The following is a 20,692-nucleotide window of genomic DNA, read 5'->3' as shown; positions in this document are numbered from 1 at the left end:
TGGGCAGGAGCAACCCCGGCCCCCCTTCCCATTGCTGAGAGCTCAGAGCAGGAGTTTGTGGCACACCTAACGCAATTTCTACGACACAGATATGATCTATTTCAAGTGGCTTCTTTTTTTTTTCCATCTGCTCCAGATTCACAACAATTTGAATAAAGAAATACTCAGAACTGCAATTTTATTTTCATTTTCTTTGTCTTCCATCTTCAGTTAAAAACACCATTTTCATTAGAGTGGCTCCTTAAGTACTTCTGGGAACACTTTTTCTTCAGTTTGAATAACATTGAATTGATTCTGTACAGGAACTTCCTGTAAATGTCACCTTGTGTGAACCTTAACTCCACCTTAACTCACGGAAGTGTTTGGATGAACTCTTGATAAAGCAACAGACCGTCACACTGCCAGCTTTACTTTTCCATTTATTAAAAAGTATTTACAGTCCGGTGCAGTGATACAAACAGCGCTTCTGTTTGTCCTCCATGGCGTGAGGCGGTGAAAGACGGGAGTGGCGGACCCTCCACTCACGACGTGCTCAAACTGAAGAGGCAGACGGTAAGACTCTGGCCGACTCTTCTGAGGAGGTCGACCATCGTGAAGCAGTAGGAGGAGGGGGAGGAGCCGTGTGGAGACATGGGTGAGGCACAAAGACGGCAGAGAAGATGAAGGTGGTTCCTGTTGGCAGCTGGACGAAGCAAAACAAAGCTCTACACGGATCTTCAGACCGTGACGCTCTTCAGTGTTGTGACGGCTATGCTCTGTAAATGGAGGTTGCAGGAGATCCGCTCACAAAAACACTGATCACATGCACATCAACCTGACAAGGACATGCCGACTGAACTCTGACGAACGTTAAAATCCAGGTCGCACTGAGACAGGAGGTGAGAAGACAGTCGAGGGGTGGAGCCATCACCAGACACGCCCCTGATCATCTCTGCCCTCAATCCCAGACAAAAGTGCAGATTCTTCCACAATGTCACACAAAGAGGGGGTGTAGTTACTTCCTTTCTGTCTAGTCAGATAAAAGGCGGAGTTCAACACACTACAAGTGCAGTCAGTGGGGGGCGGAGCTTAGCACCAGGACTGAAAGTAGGGACGATGGAGGAGGAGCCAGCTAACAACCTGAACTACGGAAGTGATTGTATGAATATACATAAAACACTGAATATACATAAAACCTGTAATAAGCCCAAATTTAGCATTCTTGGAAAAAAAAGTGTGTATTTGTCTGTTTGTGTAAGCGGACTCGATTTACATATATATATATATTTTGGAGTTTTTTTTTTTATAGAAGACCATAACAGATGGAAATGACTGGCGTCGCTGTTTCCTCTTGGTTGTGTGATGCATTCGCTGCTGCTGGGACACTGCTGCGCTGTAACTCTGGCGCTGCTCCTAAAGCATACATTCCAAAAGTCAGTGGAGCCTCCGGCGCTGGCAGACGGATCATCAGAGTCTCTCCATCAGGACGACAAACCAAAGACGGCTGCTGTTTATGGACATGGAGGGCGCTCGGCCGCACCGGCTCTGGGCTGCGAGCCACTTCTGAGAAAAGTCTGGGCGACGTACCGAAGAAGCCCCCCGTGTTGGAAAATGATGACATCTATCTGAGAGTCGAAGAGTGCGGTGACGGAGAAGGACGTTCCTTTGCTGGTCTGCAGGGCAGAAAGAGAGGCTTTGCTGAAGCGCGGTGGCGTCACACGGAGGCGGGCGCAGGTGCCGGCGCATACCTTAACGGTGAGCTGCTGCCTGGGACTCAGGCTCTCTGGCAGGACGATGCTGAAGCGCTCCTTCCCGCTGAGCTCCAGCGAGTCGGCGCTCTGGCCGGGCAGGAACTGAAGCGGCATGATGCCCATCCCCACCAGCTGGGACTTGTGGAGCTTCTCGAAGCTTTCGGCGATGACCGCTCGCACGCCCTGCAGGCACACAGAAACGCTTTACTGCCAAAACAAAAAACAGCAAAAAAGAAAACTCCAAAACGAGTGTTTGTTGTTGTTGTTGTTTACAAGCAAATAGGGCCCTTTGGCAACCCAGTCCCTGGAATTCCCAGAGCCGTACTCCTTTCCTGCCAGGATAACCAGGGGAACGCCATCTCTCTGGTAGCGGTCCGCTGCTTCAAAGACATCCAGCTGGAAGGATGAGCGCAGAACAGAGGAGCAGAGCAGATAAGCTAAACACAAACACAGGAAGGACGGCATCAGAAGGTTCTGCTGCAGCGCTCACCGTCTGGCCTGAAGGAATGTGCAAAGTCTTCGGGCTTGGCTTCCCGATGAACCGATTCAGGAGCTTGATGCTGGCAAACGTGCCTCTGGTCATCACCGCATCGTTTCCTCTGCGAGCGCCGTACGAATTGAACTCCCGCGGGGTCAGCCTATCCAAAACGCACGCACAAACACGGTGTGAGCAGCGTCCGCCGATCATTATCATCATCACAATTCCCTTTATTTTAAAGAGCTTCTTTGTGGCATAGAAAATACGCTGGGCGAGCTACACGCTCCGGGCTCCTAGTGAGCTAACAGTCTACTACAACAAGCTCCTGCCGCTCTGCAGAAACTATCCACTTAAAAGAAACACAATGCGTTTACTATTCTATTGAGAAATAAACATCTGTTACTCAGTACTCGTCCTTTTTGTTAACATGTTTTAGCTATTCCTCCTACTATCTGTAGTGAAAGCTATAAACTCCATAAAAGTATACGTGGTCTCACGATGAACATTTGGAAGGTTTCATTGACAGGTTTCAAGGTGAGGTGGGATCTCACTCCTGAATGGCAAGAGTGGTTGCCATGGATACTGTTGTACATCAATGTTTGTGTTAAGGGAAAGCTATAAACACCCGCTGTCAGTTTTTCACATTTTTTGTGAGAAAGAAATAACATGGAATCTGGATGAAAACATTTGGATTTAAAGTTGTATTTTAAAAAAAAACATTTTAGAATTTTTAGCCAATTGCACCAACGGCTTGATGTACCTCATGGAGAACTTGTGGAAATGCTGCGTTTATGTGATGTTTGAATGATCGTAAGATAGAAAAACAACAAATGTTCCAACCCCACATGGATGCTAGAGCGGAGTCCCCAAACTTTAACTTGTGAGGTCAACATTTGATGTTTTTTTTCAACTTTTATCTGTCTTTTATTGTAAAGCCCTATAATAAAGTTTTATTAATTCATGGTCCTTTTAATAAGATAAATAACACTATTTATGTAATAAAAAAAATGACCAAATAACTGTGATTTTTCAAAGACCAAAAGTCAGGAAAAAATAGAAAAACCAATAAATAGAAGATCCTCTCCCGTCGTTGACCAGCTGAGACTTTGAAGCTGCAGCTCCTCACGTCTCACAGTTTGCGCTCAAACTGAGCAGCTGAGTCCTGCACGTCTGTTTCTCATCCAGTAATAATGAAAGAAAGCACATTCTTCTGTCTTCTGCTGCAGCTACGCATATAACTGCGTTACCTTTTCACCAGTACAGAGTTCCCTCCTTTATTGCAGGAGTTACGTTCTAAAAATAACCATGATCGGTGAAATCCACAGAGTCTGATTACAAACGCTTATGGCAGTAAAACTCCTCACTGCACACTTTCTACACTTTTCTCAGACAGACATGAACATTTTCATCCTTTTCTCTGTTTAAATTCTGAAACTTTCATAGAATTTAGGTCAAGGATCTTAGAATGAAAACAAAGATCTGATTGATCACAAATTTCTGTAGATCTGAAGAGCTCCGCGTTTCTGTACAGGAGACACGGAGGAGATTGATTGACAAGGTCTCCATCCAATCAGGACACAGAACAGGGTGCGCTGTTTAAAAAAAGTAGCACAATCGCTCTAAATGAGTGAGCTAAACCGGGAAAGATGATCTGCGACGTAGAAAGGGAAGACTGTCTTCTGTTCTGTTTGACAGAGATTTTAGAGGGTTTCAGGCTGGAGCTCAGACTGCAGAAGAGGGGGATAAAATTTCACGTTCTATGCGGGTCGTGATAGTGTAGCCAGATCAAAATAAATGATATAACTGATATTGTTCAGTGGGCCGGACCAAACATGGAGGCGGGCCGGATCCAGCCCGTGGGCTGCAGTTTGCCCACCCCTGGTGTAGAATAAGCTTGAAGTATTTAGCACTGATCAGTATGGTAAAGAGAATCAAACAAATATCTGATCCCTGATTCCTGATGCAACATTTGATTTTGATCAAGTGTGAAACTCCGTGATCAGATCAGGCCGTCCCTCCCTGGAAATAACCCCATTATTAACGTTGGGCAGGACAGAGTCAATAAAAAACCAAAGCTTGAAACTGACCGTCTGCTCTGCAGGTATTTGGCGGCGGTGCTGGCCCTGGCGATGCTGCCCGCTGGCGAGATGTGGTCGGTGCTCACTTTGTCCCCGAGGAAGAGTAAGGCGTGAGCGTTCTCTATGGACTGAGGAGCGGGGAGCTCTTTGCTCTGAGACAGGGGAGAGGAGGATGAAAGGCGAAGTCAGGGTCCCGGCGCTCCCACAGAGAGCTTTCAGAGGACTTACCAGCTTGCTGAAGAAAGGTGGACAACGGATGTACGTGGACTTGGGATCCCACGGGAAAACCACCGAGTCTGGACTTTCAATGTTGTTCCAAAACGTGTTCCCTTTCTGGAAGAGAGCGGAACATCTGTCAACATTTACTCACATTAAGAAACGAACTTTCCTTTGCATCTCCATTAAAAAGACAGCTTTAGTTTCATCTCCTAACCTCCATCCTTCCCCTGAGATCCTTGAAGACAGAGGAGATGACCGTGTCCTCCTCCGTCTGCTGGACCTCCTCTCTGGACGGCCAGATATCACTAAGATACACCTCCTTTCCGCTTGAAGATAAACCTGATCAAAGACACACAACAACTCTATTGTTACTTTGCAAAAGAAAGAAAACACTACAAATACACCAGAGCCACTATTTTGTAATTTTCTCCCGTTTAGTCCAATTACTCAGGTCGCGGTGGGCGGGGCTAATCGCCGCAATTTGAAGCCTTCTGTTCACATTGATGATTAAAATTGTTATTTGACAGTACAGAAGTTATTTGTTGAAAAAAACGTTCTAAAGAACTTTTATTTGTGAAACAAATGCTTGAGCCTGGAAAATGGTTTGTTCTTTTTTTTCAATGTATAATAGAGAATTTAATTGTAAAAAAAATAAAGGTTTCTACTTCACAGATTTTGTCTATCAGGGGTTCTTTTTGGAACGTAACCCCCCCGAAAAACAAGGGTTTACTGATCTATATATATATCTATATATATATATAGATATAAATGTATGTGGTTTTTTTCTTTTCTTATTTCTTTTTTTTAGTTGTCAAAAACAGGGTTTTTTTTGTCCATCAGCAGGACAAGAGGACCAGCATCCTTATCAAAAACCAAAAAACAAGGTCAGCTGTCATGAGGTGTTAAAGATGAGGTCAAGTTTTACAAAATGTCTTTTTAAGGATTAAACACAAAAGGCTCAGTTTGCAGAAATTGCTGGCAACGTTCTTTTTCAGCAAAGTCGGAGATTACCCAACCTGGAAGGATCATCCTAAAACCAAAACTTTACTTTTCTCCTCAACACCTAAAAGACAGCGAGGGAGATTGTTGAATCAGATGAAAAAGTGTGAAGAAGGCAGATTTTGATCAACTTGAGTGTCTAAAAAAGCTTTTTTTTTGAGTGGCTTCAAACATCGGGTCATGTTTCTTAAATAACTTGTACAGCTGGCGCCGGCTGGATGATTTGAGGCGTTCAGACGCACAACAGAGCAGAAAACAGTCATTTCTGCATAAACGTGTGTGTGTGCAGCACACTGAATCACCACAAAAAGCCCATTCACTGTGATTTAAGCACCAAAATCCTCCCATGATCCTCACACGCAGATCCCCGCCCTTACCTAACGGCTCCTTCTCAAAGTCGATTCCCACAGTGCCCGCAATGGCGTAAGCCACCACCAGGGGAGGGGAGGCCAGGTAGTTGGCACGCACGCAGTCGCACAGGCGTCCTTCAAAGTGCCTGTTGCCGGACAACAGACCGCAGGTCACCAGATCCCCCTGAAATGAAGACGTTCATTATTAATGGGTTAAAACAAACAAGCAAATAGAAAAAAAGCACAGAGGAGGATCACAGATGGTGGAAAACTACCTGTTTGATGGCGTCCACGACGGCGTCCGGTAACGGTGCTGTGTTTCCAACGCAGGTGGCACAGCCGTAACCGATCACCTGAAACCTGTGGAGATATAAACACCAACGTTAGTGAAATAAGTCCAGACAACTTGAAAAAATAAAAAGACCAAATCTGAAAGTTTACTGGAAAAACTCCCCCAGTGAGCAACAAACGTTGAATTTGAAGTTTTATGGATTTATCATAGATTTGAAATATTTTACTATTTTAAACTAATGGCTTTTAATATTGATGGCTTTTATGGCTTTATTTTTTTTATTGTGTGTGTTGAATGGAAGCAGCTGGCCGCTTTTTAATTTCCTTCAGGATTAATAAAGTTTCTTCATCTCTTATCTCTCTGAGAGAAAACATAATCATATCACTGAAAAAAGAATTAAAGGATCCAAACATACAATCAGCGATAGAGAGCACCTTTTTTCCAGTTTCAGGTTGAGAAACATAGCTTTTGTTCAGTCAGATTACAGGGGGAAAAAACAGATTTTATGCAACTATCAGATGGAATAGAATCTGTTTTAAACTTGGTAGAAGTGGAGTGACATCAGAGGACAGAAAATCTCTAAAACATTGACTTCCAGCAGGTCCAGAGCAGTGGTTTCCAGTGGTTTTACCCCAGCTGACTGAAGTAAGGCAGAACGCCGCTGCTGTTGAGGTAGTGAGTGACCATCCCACTTCCAGGAGCCAGACTGGTCCGGATGTAAGGCTTGACAGTGAGGCCGGCTTCCACGGCCTTTTTGGCCAGAAGACCTGCAAAATAAGACGAGAATTAAATCAATAAAATGGTCTGTAGGCGAGAATGGGCAGCACAGAGGAGCATGAGGCATAAAAGAGGCTAAAAAATGTTTTTGTTTGCAATCAGTAAAACAAGCCTAAACAGCTGAAATAAAAGTACTTGGCATAAAAATCAAATCCTACATGCTTTTCTACTGAAGTGGAGATTCTGCCTTGAAAGGATCCCTTACTGGCTGAACGAAGACAAGAGGTTTTCAAACAAGATTGTCTCGATCTTATCATCAGTTTGTCTTCTATAGCTGCGTTCACACCGAATGCAAGGAGTCACCGGTCAAATGCGATTGGAGGTTTTGAGTGTCAGACATGCTGCAGCAGCAGCGTGTTTCAGGCTAAAGATTTTGCTACACATCCCGATGGTTCTAGAGTTCAAATATCTGGACTCGGGCGAAAACTCTGAACCTTCTCCCCCTGAACTTTATCATACTTTTCTTATTTATTATTATTTCCCTCCTTGGACTAATGTGGGACAGGAGGTCGTTAACTGGTTCACAGAGAGACGGAGGTACCGCTGAAAGCGGCTGACATTCAGACGCAGCTCCTGCAGCAGACTTTGGTGAAGCTCACCGCACTGAGAGAATCTCATGAACCCAGACATGGAGACGTGATTACAGAGGCTTTTGTAGAGCCCCTGAAAACAAATAAACGTGAACTCTAAACATCATTTATGTCTTCCATTATGCAGAGATAAAGCCAAACGTTTTTGACGGTAGCTCCACACACACACAGCAGGAGAGAAAGCTTTACAAAGACTTTTAGACAAGCTAGCAAATCTTGTTCAGTGTGAACGTAGAGTCGCTCCTTATTTTACTTCTCCTCCACCACTGACATCAGTGGCTTTTTATGAACCAGTTTGTAAGCTTTTTTTTATTTTCTAGCAGTAAATCAATCACTTCTAAAGCGCTTCATGGCGTCAGTCAGGCCCCCACCTGCAGTCAGCATGACAGACGGATTGCAGTTATTGGTGCAGCTGATGACGGCGGCGATGACCACCGAGCCGTGCACCAGCTGGTACTCCTGACCGCAGTGCAGGAAGGGGACCCGAGTCTCCTGCTTCTCCTTGGAAATGTGGAAACCTTTAAAGCCCACCTGGGATGGAGAGAGACGTTTGTGAGGAGTCAAAGGCGGCGCTTCGGCCTGACTAAACCCCCCGTGTGCGTTCTTTTGCAGCTCACCTTCTCTTCCAGACAACTCTGAAAGTCTGCCTTCATGTTACTGACCGCCACCCTGTCTTGGGGCCTTTTGGGGCCACTGACGTGGGGCACCATGGAGCTCAGGTTGATCTCGATAACCTGCAAAGGCATCAATGCTTTTCTATCAGTTCGTTGTGGAAAGAGGTGCGCCAAACGCTCCGGAGAACAGCAGCCATGTAGGAACGATGGAACATGAAAGAAAAGTGTTTAGATACGGAGGAGCAGATTTTGGGGAGTTTACCTCGGAATACTGGACGTCTTCCGGAGGTTCTTCATAGCTTCGGAAAAGTTTGACTGCCTTCACGTAAGACTCCATCAATTCAAGTTTTTCATGGCTGAAATCTGCAACAGCGAGTTCCAACAACAGCTTTAATCACCGAGACCCAACAGACTGAGCACAAAGCGTCCGGGTTTTACAGCTAAACGCTGAGCGGCTCACTTGTCTTTTTAAAGTGCTTGAGTGTGACTCGGTCGATGGGGAAGAAGCTGACGGTGGCGTTGTACTCCGGGCACATGTTGGCGATGGTGGTCCGGTCAGGAGCCGACAGCTGGGAGACTCCGGGTCCGAAGAACTCAACGAACCTCCCAGCGATGCCAGCCTGCCGCAAGTGCTGAGAAAGCAGTGCAAAAGAAACGTTAACACAGTGTTCAGGAAAGGTCTGGATGATTCCAAATATGAAGAACTCCTGCAGAAATAGAGGAATCGTTTTCCTTTTTTTTGTTAGGTGGGAAGGAGAAAAACAAAGTTCTTTGCGCTGGAACGTTTCATTGTTCACAAGAAGCTAAGGAGCAGAACGAATGAGAAATTTATTTACTACAACTGTGTGGTAAAAGTCCGATTTGAACTGGAACTTTTATAATTCCACAGGTTTTTCCTCTAGTTCCTCTAGAGGAAAAACAACTATTTTCAAGTTAGAAGTTATTATTGAAAATTATCGCAACTTTTAGGAAAAACAGCTGCAACTTCAAAATATTTTTGCCTCAATTATTACAAAAAATGCTACCAAGATGGTGGACAGACCGGACATCAATACAGACCATAGAGTTTCTCTCTTTTTTTTTTTTTGGTTGCTGGATTTTTGTCGAGGAAAACAGTGTACTTGGGCTCCAAAAAGGTTGAAAAACCCCTGCTGCAGTCCACGTCCTGTTCTGTTTCAATCAGCTGACTGACTTTGTTGTTGGTGCTTTAAGCTGAGGGAGCTCAACACCAGTGACTAAGTTTACCTAATAGAGAGCATTCAGTCTGTGGGGTCATATCCTTAATGACATAATTATACGTTCAGAAAGAACAGGAATATTGGGATTCCCGTGTTTCGGAGCATTTTCTAAATAATACACCGTCAGCAGCAGGAGACGTCATGAAGGAAGAAGTGGATATTTTCCCATCAACAACATAAAGAGCCTGTGTTTGATTATTCCCAAACATGCAGAGAGTTGGGGAAAAAGTTCACAGAATGGGAAAAGAAAGAAGGGGTTATTTTTTAGGGATCAAGAACATTAGAATACAGCGTTAACTTCTGCACGCCTTTAAACGAGCCTAAAGAGTTAAAGTGCTACAAAAAGCATCACATGGGTTTCTCCCGTTATCAGGAATGCCTGTTTACGTAGCCGAGAGTTATTTAATATATAATCTCATTATGCTAAATGATTAGAAGTGGAAGTGCTCAAACAGTGAATCAGTAAAAAATGTCATTCATACGCTCAAAGTCCAACTGGTTTATTTGTGCTTAATGAAACAATGGATAATTTAAACTTTAGAAAATGCTTTTGTTTGGTTAGAAAAACACGTTTTCAACATGAGTGATGACAAGTAATTATCACTACAATTAAATTAAAATGTATATTTTGATGAAATAAGTTAAATTAATAAAATAATTTAAAGTTATATACAAATATAATATATATATTACATACATTCTACATAATATATACATAAAAAAAGAAAGACTAAATATAAATGACTAAATTAATAAAACATGTAAAAACACTGAACCTGGATCTGGATCCTTAGTCTTTCTTTTTGGGACTCCCAAATAAAAATGCAATGTCTAAAGAAAAGAAAAGACCGTACCATGTGTGGATTTATGCTGCAAGACTTTAGTTTTGTCAAAGGTTTTGTTCAGCTTGTTTACATTCTGAGCCTGTTAGTGTCCATTTTAATTGATATTTTTATAATTTAATATATTTTACATTTAAAAACAATCTTTCTAAATGTTTTCAATCAAAAAAATATTGAGGCTTAATACAAAACAATAAAGGACAGTTAAAAAACTGTTTTTAAAAATTAAATTATATTCTTTGTTGAAAATAATAAACATATAGATACATACAAAATAAATCAACTACATAATAGATAAAAGAAACATATATAAATCTTAATACGTTTTAAAAAAAAAAAACGCTTTACAAAATAAAAAAAGAAATATTTGAAATAAATTCATTAGAATAAATTAGATTATTTTACATTAAAAATAATAAATAACATTTCCTTCAAGTTTTTTTTTGTTGATGGTTTAAAACAAATAAATAAATTTAACTATAGCAATATTCTAACTTCCTGAAAGTCAACTTGATCCACAGACTTGACTGTCATCGTCACAGTTGGACTGAGAACGTCAGACGGACGTCCCTGTTTCCTGTTTATTTGTTGTTTCACAAAGAACAAATCAACAAAGCATAAAAACACAGCAACACCACAGAGACACCACCAGATCCAGCAGGAGGGCTACCTTTGTGATGCCCAGCACGATGTCTATGGATGTGCTGAGAGGGTTGATGGAGCCCACCAGTTTACAGCCCACCACCTGAGGGAGAGTCAGAGACACGGGCTGGCCGAGCATCACGGCTTCTGACTCAATTCCCCCCACGCCTGACAGGGAGAGACCAGCAGTCAAGTTACATCAACTTTCTCTTTTTCTTCACCTTCCTGCTCCGCAGAAAGAAACATCTTACATGAGTCCCTACCCCTAGCCCTTCTCACCCCATCCTAGGATCCCCAGCCCGTTGATCATGGTGGTGTGGGAGTCTGTTCCCACCACACTGTCCGGGTAGATCACACCGTCGCTGACCTGCGCCACCCGCGACAGGTACTCTAAATTGACCTGATGAACCGCACCCACGTCTGGAGGAACCACGTTCACGTTCTTGAATGCTTTGGAGCACCACTGTTTGGAAACACAGAGAAAAATGTTGAGGGCAGACAAGAACGCCTTCACTGTTTTTCAGAAATCACACCATTCACAACTTTTTCCGGTCAAATCGATGGTTAAAAGCTCTACTGAAGACCCATTCTGATCATCGTTTGATCTATTAGAAGAGCGTCCCCGGTTGTCTTTTGATTATGATTATGCTGTTTTTAGACAAAAACCAAAAACCTGTGTAGTGAAGAAGACTATGAAGGTGGATGCTGTGAGCGAGGAAGATGCAGAGGACAGGGTTAGATGAAGGCCAATGATTCTCTGTGGAGACCCTCTCAAAGGAGACGCTGACAGACATCCCATTGGTAATAAATAAGTGATAAAAACCGAAATGTCAGGCTTTTCTTCTGGTACCTTAAAGAACTGAAGCCTCTCCTTGTTTCTTATCAGTTCCATTTCCTGATTCTTCACAGCCGTTTCAGTTCTGCAAATAAAAAAGCTTTTAAATGACTCAAAAGTGTTTCTCTGAGTATGAGAACCATATGACTGATCTAAGAATAAAATGTGAGTCTTAGAACTTGGTTCAATGCTTAATTCAGTAACTACCATGGCACAAACACAGATGGTAGTACATAGTGAGCTTACTCAGACACAGGCTTTAGGTGGAAGGGGCAGAGAAGAGGCGTGTTCTCAATCTGCTGGACTGCTGCTGGACGTCCTCCTGAGGAGGCCGGCGGGTCGCTACAGGCGGCTTTGCTACAGGAGCCCTGCTGGCCTCCGCAATGTGAGCCGCCTCTGGATGGAAGCCTGGAGGGCACAGAGCGAGGAGGAGCCAGGCTGGGGGTCGCACTTTCCCCTCCACCGGGGTTTGGAGCATTCTGTATGGCACTGTGAAATAAGGAAATATGAGAAACATAAAAACAAACTAAGATTGTATTTGCTGACTTCATAGAAGAAGAAGAGAAAATGCAAAAGATAAAAGCAAACTCACCATTTGCTGAAATCAATCTGTAATGAGTGATCTACAATCAGGTCTGTGGGGCATTTAGGGTTGACCAAACTGGGGTCTTCGCCGTGTTTAGCCACGGCGTCCCTCATGGCTGCCAGGTCCACCATGGCAGGAATGCCACTGACAAAACAAACAGGTTTTAAAATGTGTAAATAATCCTGTTGGGAAAGACAATCATAGCTGTAGATGGAGTTGTTGTTTCTCTTTCGGCTTTTCCCATCAGGGTCGCCACAGCGAACGAGTCGGCGCCGCAAACCAGCACGAGCTAAACCGGCTGTAGATGGAGTTACATGTCAAAAAAGATCCTTGCAAATGTAACCCAACAGCTGAGAAACACAGGCAACTTTGAGAAAATCCCAAAGCGCTCAGTCAGGATTCAGAGAACCACAGCTCTGTGCAGCAGTGGTCTCCAAACCCCCGGGTGGTGGACCAGTACCGGTTCACGGTTCATGGTACTGGGCCACAGAGACAGTTGCACGGAAACAAATTAAAGTAAATTAAAACGTCTGCTGGAGACTTCCAGTTTATATATTCTAGGTAATTCATAGATAGACGTTTTCTGGTGATTCATGATGCCAAAATCTGGAGAAAACAGCAGGTTTATCAGTTTCTAACAAAGGCATTTATACTGGAGGTGGGGGAAGGGCTACCGGTAATTTCATGGAATCGACTTTGGAACCACTGCTAATCCAATCCTATGAAACAATCCTATCAATCCTGTTCAAATGACAGCATTGCCACTCATTCAACACAGAGAGAAAACAGCACAAACATGCTTCAGTGCATTTCTCTTTCACTAAGGTAACGGTTTTTTTTTGTCTTCCTCATTCATTTAGCATAACTGGTAGAAAAGCCAAATTTTCTTCTTAAACTTTTGCAATAACCTTACTCATACCATGTTACTATTCAACCAAACATTTTGAAATTTACCAGCTATAATAATAAAGATTTGCCTAATTTTTGTGGTCAGTGGTCCTCAACCCGGGGCTGCAGACCAGTACCGGTCCAAGGGACAGTTAGTACATGGAAAAAAAACATGACCTACTTTCTTTCTGATTTTAAAGGAAGTTTTTTTTCTTTGGAAAACTACTAGATTTTCGTCACCACATCCAACTCATTGTTGACGCATATCAACAATGAGCGGCTCGGTCCCGTGTTGAAAATACATCCGCTATTTTATTAAAGAGGCTGCTCCGACCACTTAAGCTAGATAATTCACAAAAAACAAATCTATTTGGAAAGTTGCTTTTTTTTTACAGAAAAAAAGGGAAACCTTTGACTTCAAAATAAAAGACAGCTGCTTATGACAAACAAATACCAGGAATCTGAATTTGGATTTATAGCCAAAGTTGTTCCTATTTACCATAATAATAATGGCTAATAATTAGCAACAGCTGTCTAATGTTATGAATTTCTGCTAATAAAGTTGCAGAAATTCACATTTATTATTATATTTAGAAAATATCAGTTTTAGTGACTTATTTATTTCGCACCTACAAAAATGTATATGAAAACCATGAAACCAGCTGCAGATACTTTACAGAGGAAGAAGAGAAACTTTACCATGAAAAATAAAACAAATATTAAACAACCACTTCAGACTTGTACAGGCCTGTGAAAAACTGTTGTCAGACATTAAACCGGTCTGTGGTCTGAAAAAGGTTGGAGATCGCCGTTTCACAGCACCTCAAATGCTGTCAACTCACGTGAAGTCCTGCAGAAGGACTCGTGCCGGAGTGAAAGGCACTTCGGCTTTATCCTGCTGCTGCTGCCAGTCCAAGATGTTCTCCACGTCGCCCTCTGTGGTATAAAAGCCATCGCAGTTGCGTATCGCTGCCTCCAGAAAGACACGGATGGACAGAGGCAGCCGGTCTGGAAAACACAACCAGAAAAAAAAAAGGCTGATTCATCTGGAGTTCCCACTGAAAACAAACATCAGAGTTGGTTCAATATTACCTCAGACCTTTTGCAAACTGAAGAAGCCAAATCTCCCAAATATTAGTTGAACCAACCCTTTTAATCACTAGTTAAAAAATTCTTAACATTTTCACAGCTAGTTTGACTAAGAAAATGTACAAATAAATCATCAGATAAACAATCAGACACAAAAGTTTTGTCAGTTTCAGGTCTTGGAGCACTGAGGTGTGGGTGACCTCACTCCCCCCCATTTATCCATCCATCCATCCACTTCTGCTCTTCCAGGACCAGGCTGGAGGGTCAGCAAGTGAAGATGCCCAGAGCAGCCGCTCTACTCCCAGCTCTCGCTGGGTGATCCAGCTTCTCACCCTAACTGTAAAGCTACGTTCACACCACTCTCAGAAATGGTTGTTCAAGCAACCACTTCCATTGAAAGGTCGATGGAAACGCGTAAATGCCCGTTTTGAGGTGCTAAAAACCAAAACTCAGTGGAAATGGTTGTAACAATTTTAGACTCCTTTTATTTCAAGCCACACCATTTAAGCCCCAGAACTCTGTAACTTAAAGTTATGCTACTGACTAAAGCCAAGCAGGAACTGATCCAAAACAACACGCAGCAGAACCGTTTTCCACAGATGAAGCAGGGATTCAAAACAAAAGTGTCAGGGACTTAAGACGACCGCAATCTACAAACCCTCAAGAACTGAAGAAACCTCAAAACAAGTCAAAATGAATCCAAATGATGATGTGAGACACAGATAACGTCATAGAAAAATCAATCACAGCAACTTAGAGGGCTGACAAGACATTTAATCATCGGCAGGTTTTTTTCACATTTTTGCATTTTGGCTTTGTTTTCTTAAAATACTGTCTGAGGTTTTTCTGTTTGGCTGAGGTTCTCTAAATGTCTTATTCTCAGTTAGGGCTGCTAAAGCCTTTTTGTTTTCCAATATGCACTAAACTTTGCTAAACATTAAAAGCAAAATGTCTTAATGAAATCTTCAGCAGGAGTGATTCCTGAACTCACCGTATCTCGGATCGTTGAGTTTCAGCGGGTTGAAGAATTTGATCTTGCCATCTTTCAGCGTGTCGATGACATGAGAGTATGGGTGCTCTGCAGAGGGAACGCAAACATTTGCATCAGAACACCAAATTTAGCAGCCCTGCTACACATGGTAGAGACATTTCCAGCAGTAATTGTCCTAAATGTTCTCTGGTGTGCGTACACTCAGAGATATTGAGGCGAAGCTTTGCGGTCTGGAAAAACAGAACTACTGTGATTCAGCGAGGAACTGACATTAAAACAATGTGATTAAGACCAGCCAGGAACATCCAAAATAGATTATGATTTAATCTTTTCATTAAAAAAAACAATACTTTAGTGTGCAGGATTCACAGCAGGACATCAGGTTTTAACTTCAGCTCTTGTTTAATTGTGGTTGTCACAACTCTGATCTTTCTTTTAGACCACATTTGTCAAACTCAAGGGCCCGTGGGCCAAATGTGGTCCGCCATGTCATTTTATGTGGCCCGTGAGAGCCTAAAAGTTTTTAATTTCTTAGAGTAAAAAATGGTGTGTATTTATTCATATCTAGGGGGAATTGGATTTAAACTATCGGGTTGGGCAACTATACATTAGAACTTAAACACCGACCGTATAACCTAACCTGACAGAATCAAATGTAAAAGGATTTATGCTAGAGTAACAAGCAAACATATGTTTTTTATGTAACTGTAATTGTCACTTTAAAAAGTTATAGTAAACAGCGTTAGAAATAAGGGGGGGGAATTGGTTGTCCGGAGGACAACCTGGCAAGTAATATTTGGTTGTCCTTCGATACCAATATTCAACAGCAACGAAACCTATTCAGGTGTCAGTACTTACATCTTTATTTCTTCTATACATCTAATATCAACTGCCTCTTATGATGGACATTTAAAAAACTCTTTAAATATTAAAAACAAACTTTTTACTAAATATTGAAGCATCTGGTTACACAAAGTATTGCCATGTAAATACTGTTACGGTCAAATGAAAAAACTTTATCTTACCCTATAATTTATCAGAAAATTGATTACATCAACCAACACTGTAACCTAATGAGTATTTTTAAAATTTAGAACACTTGTATGGACTGGGACTACTACAGCACTCCAAATATAAAGTAATATTTATATGTGATGAAAAGTTATAATATGATATTACATCTATTTCAAATAAACACGTGTAAATGATCCCATGTTTACATTGTGCCCTGCAGTAGCAGTAAAGACTAATATCCCTGATCTTTTAAACAAGACATGCAGGTGAAATGTTGTCATTTTTGACAAGTAATTTCAGATAAGTTCCTCTAGGGGTATGTCATGATCATCCACGTCCGACTCCGTCTGCTGAGGCTGATGCCGCTCACGTCTTCGGGCGTACTCGGTTCGTTCGGAAGTCACGTGACATCGTTCGTGTACACTCGGTTTTATCTTAAAAAGTCGGACGTCGGTTTCCCAAAAACTTTGAAAAATAGTAAAAAAATACCAAAATGTTGAATAAATGACCAGGTTGTCACACGGACAACCATCAGGTTCATTTTTGGTTGTCCTCCGTGACATCTGGTTGTCTCGGACAACAGGATAACCGCTTATTCCAACGCTGGTAAATAAATAATGAGTTATTTAACATTAAGGAGTAGTTACATTTATTTTTCATTACATTTAGTTACATGTATAAGTTATATCTGGCCCTTTGAGGATAGCCACTATGCTGATGTGGCCCTCAGTGAAAATGAGTTTGACACCCCTGTTTAAGACACAGAAACGCCTCAAAAAACAGCATCAGCCCTGACACCATCACAAACCAAACTTTACAAAACCTTTACAAGACTGTGAGAGCCAACATAAATGAAAAAAAAAAGTATTTGAGAATAAAGTCTTCAAATTAAGAGAAACAAGTTGTCATTTTGCGAGGATAAGCCAGGCTTTTAGGATAATAAAGTTGGTTGTGTAAGCCTCCATTCATGTTACGTGCTGACTGAATCCATTGACCATTTTGCTTATCCCAGGAATCTATGTGCCATATGCAAATTTAGGACCACTACAAACCAAACCACTGCAAATTTAATATTTATTTCTTTATTTAATAAGAATCTCATTTTTGATAATAATTTTTCATAATAATTTTAGTAATATTTTTAATTATCTAATATAAATGTAATTTGTGATGTCCTTTATTGATGTTATATTATATAGATTATTTCTGAATGTCATGTTGCTGCCACAGATAAATGAAATTTCCCCACTGTGGGATTAATAAAGTCATCTATTTATCTATCTATACTTCCAATGACATAAACAGCAACTCCAACCATTTCTTCCACCAAGTCTGTGTGCCATTTTCTTATGCAGAGGCCCAGTGTCTAGCAAATTATTTTCAAAGTCCACATACTAAAACAATAATCTAATGTTGACTCATTAGTGTTTCCTTATTTCTGAAACCAATGCTAAAGTTACCACTTATAGTTACTGTTGTTGCTATTACAGCCCTTTTCCTCTTAAGTTTACGACTTGCACATTTTTAACTTATAAACTTATGTTATTCTCATAAAATGTTGACTTTTGTCCTCATAATTTTACAACTATGTTTGTAAAATGTTGACTTTTTTCTCATCTATTTATTTACACTTTTATTTTTATGATGGCCCTAATACTCTGTCGTACAAGATTATATATCATCAGAATAATTAAACTATATCTTTCATCTCAGTCCCACACACTTTTTAAAGTCCCACTTTGATCATCTTTAATCCAAAAGTGATTAAAGTGGTTGGTTTCAGAAATAAGGAAACACTAATGAGTCAAAAAGTGATCAAAGTATTCCCCGTGGTCTTTTAATTATGATTATGCCATTTTAGCCCAAAATCTAGCAACCCTGTGTCGTTTTCTAGGACAGTTTCCACAGAGCAGCAGGAGTTCATTACAAATTCTCCTGAGTTGTGGGCAGTAGTGTTGGCACGGAGCAACCCTGGCCCCCTTCCACTTCCCATTGCTGAGAGCTCAGAGCAGGAGTTTGTGGCACACCTAACGCAATTTCTACGACACAGATATGATCTATTTCAAGTGGCTTGTTCCCCCCCATCTGCTCCAGATTCACAATGATTTAAACAAATGTGCAAGTGTTTGCAGGGTAGTTTTTGTTATGATTATGCCATTTTTACCCAAAGGCTCATAAGAAATTTGCCTGACTGTTGGCACATCACTGCTACAAGATTTTATGATTTGAATTTTTTTTTAAATACTCAGAAATGCCATTTCAAACTTAATTTTCTTTATACATGTCCAACATCATGCGAAAAATGCTACAAGAACAAGTTAAAAAAATATTTTCAACAGTGGGTCTTTAAAAAGGAACCAGTAAACCTGCAGTAAAGACACGTCGCCTCCTGTGTCTACTGGATTTCCTCTAAACTCAATGACAGCAAACCATAAACAATCCAAAAGGGCTATAATTTAGCTCACTTTACGTACTTTTACTGAAAATAAGCCCTTTTGTTGCTGTAGATGTAGGGTTTCATTAGTGTCAGAGCAACTATCTATTCATTTTAAAATAACACAATTTTATGCATTTATAAACCCCTCATTTCCCTTAGTTATTTGGTAGGTTTAGCTATAAGACAACAGCCTTTGTCAGGTGTTTGGAGAAAGCTGAGTGGAGTATCTCACTGTATTGTCACTAAACAGGTTTAGCTTTCTTTAGCAAAGATGGAAAAAAAGAGAGAGAGATAATAGCGTAAATAAACTGATAATAACCTTTTTTTTCACTTCCTATTTACTTCAGACATTCACTAAGTATTTAATTAAACCGAAAAAACACGTCTTAAAGCTGGAAATGCGTTGCTATCATGTCAATTCGTGTTTTTGTTTAGATATTTTAAGCTAAAGCTTATTTCCGTGCTTTTGTTTTTCTTAGATATCTTAGTAAGAATTCTTACCATGGAAAAAAACATTTTTTGATTTAATACGAGGGGGAAAAAACACCTCCGAAAAGTGATTTACTTATTATCTACAGCTTAAATGACGTCTGGGTTCATTTCCAATTTAAAAATAAATTCTAACATCTAAACTGATGTTTGGTGGAGCTGAAGCAGAACTACTAGCAAAGCTTCAAGTTGCTAGCATCGGTCCCTTATCGTAAAGCACACCATGAGCTACGTACTTATCACGCTACCCCAAAACCATTCACGAGATAACCAGAAACAAACGACGTCACATCAAACGCACACGAAAGTCCTGCCGGTGAAAGACAGCGCTGAGAACTATCATGTTTTACGTTACTGCTTAGTTATAAGACAAGCATTATCAAGCTAACAAACGTTAGCTAGCTTGTTGTAATTCTGACAAAGTAAGGCCGAAACATTGTATATAACACTTGCTTTGGGCAAGCAGCAGCTAACTATAGTGATAGTTAGTCTTTTTTAAAGTCGTCGCCGTCTTTTAAGACTACGCCATGCATCGGATGAAAGCTATCCGTAGAAGGTTCTCCAAAGACAACCCTTTACCTTTGATTTGGGTAGCGAGCGCCATGATGACTCCTGAAATTAACACGACCCGTAGGAGCTACTGCAAAGGCACCGGCAAGCCGACCAATCAGAAAGCGGAATTCTGAGGCCACGCCCACATGCATGAACCCGTGGAAATAAAATATAAACTGATTTAAAAAACAGATTGATCATTTTAGTTCTATTTCTGTTCTTTTAAAAAAACTGCATTCTGACATTTCCCTTTTTTTTAAAGAAACCTACAAATCTAATATTAAAATACAACAACAACAACAACAATAATAAGATAAGTGTTTTGCTAAATTATGAATAATATTAACTATATTCACAGCTTTTTTTGTTAGCATGTTATTGCGTTAATTCTAAAAAATTATTACTCATAAAATCTTTGACATTTTATAGTTGATATCTAAAGCTGCCTGTATTTTTAAATCCAAACTTTAAAGCTACGACTAATTGCAAAAAAGCCCCTCTTATATGGGGCCATACCCCTTTTCTCATTGCAAGGGGAAACAAAAGGAAAAAGGAAAACTCATATTTTTATGCTCACATGTTGAAATAACTACTTTATTACCTCAATTTTACTTTTAATTATTATACTTTTTGTGTTTAAAAACACATTAAGGTATTTCTATTCAACTAGAATATTTTTTATTATATGTATTACTGTACGGTCATAAATAACTAAACTAAACGTCGACCACACAGGTCGACAGCTCTGTGATCTGAGACATCCAATATTCCCAGATCACAGAGCTGTCTTTTAGTCTAAATGTGAACGTTTTCACCAATTATAAATATCAAAAAGTAACTAAATCTACGGAGTATGGAACGTTTTATATTAGTTGAAATACATTTTCTACATTTTTAGATGTCTATGTATGCTATTACACCCATTAATAAAATGATTCTTGGACAAATAAGACTTGCTATGT

The 20,692-nt window shown here is 40.7% G+C and overlaps 1 protein-coding gene across 1 annotated transcript; it reads right to left on the bottom strand.

Moving 5' to 3' along the window:
• Positions 1 to 406: 406 nt before the first annotated feature.
• ireb2 (iron-responsive element binding protein 2) lies at positions 407 to 19,887 on the bottom strand. The gene is made up of 22 exons (XM_004069484.5): positions 19,758 to 19,887; positions 15,239 to 15,325; positions 14,001 to 14,166; positions 12,277 to 12,414; positions 11,931 to 12,173; positions 11,700 to 11,769; positions 11,129 to 11,312; positions 10,878 to 11,017; positions 8,588 to 8,759; positions 8,390 to 8,490; positions 8,131 to 8,247; positions 7,885 to 8,044; positions 6,778 to 6,913; positions 6,130 to 6,214; positions 5,882 to 6,038; positions 4,720 to 4,844; positions 4,515 to 4,619; positions 4,296 to 4,438; positions 2,221 to 2,368; positions 2,004 to 2,126; positions 1,728 to 1,913; positions 407 to 1,652 (listed from the first exon to the last, which is right to left on the bottom strand). The coding sequence occupies exons 1-22, from the start codon at positions 19,780 to 19,782 to the stop codon at positions 1,491 to 1,493; spliced, it is 2,973 nt and encodes a 990-aa protein (XP_004069532.1). The 5' UTR covers positions 19,783 to 19,887; the 3' UTR covers positions 407 to 1,490.
• Positions 19,888 to 20,692: the final 805 nt, after the last annotated feature.

This window comes from Oryzias latipes, chromosome 6 (assembly GCF_053564925.1).
Source record: "Oryzias latipes strain Hd-rR chromosome 6, Olatipes_Hd-rR_3.1".
NCBI lineage: Eukaryota > Metazoa > Chordata > Actinopteri > Beloniformes > Adrianichthyidae > Oryzias > Oryzias latipes.
This window is presented reverse-complemented; position numbering and strand designations above follow the sequence as displayed.

Excerpts from the sequence above, each read along its gene's own strand:
- ireb2 (XM_004069484.5), bottom strand. The coding sequence starts at position 19,782 with ATGGCGCTCGCTACCCAAATCAAAG. Across the intron at positions 14,167-15,238 it reads ACTCAACGATCCGAGATACG|ACCGGCTGCCTCTGTCCATC; the intron begins GTGAGTTCAGGA and ends TGTGTTTTCCAG. Across the intron at positions 12,174-12,276 it reads CAGATTGATTTCAGCAAATG|TGCCATACAGAATGCTCCAA; the intron begins GTGAGTTTGCTT and ends CTTATTTCACAG.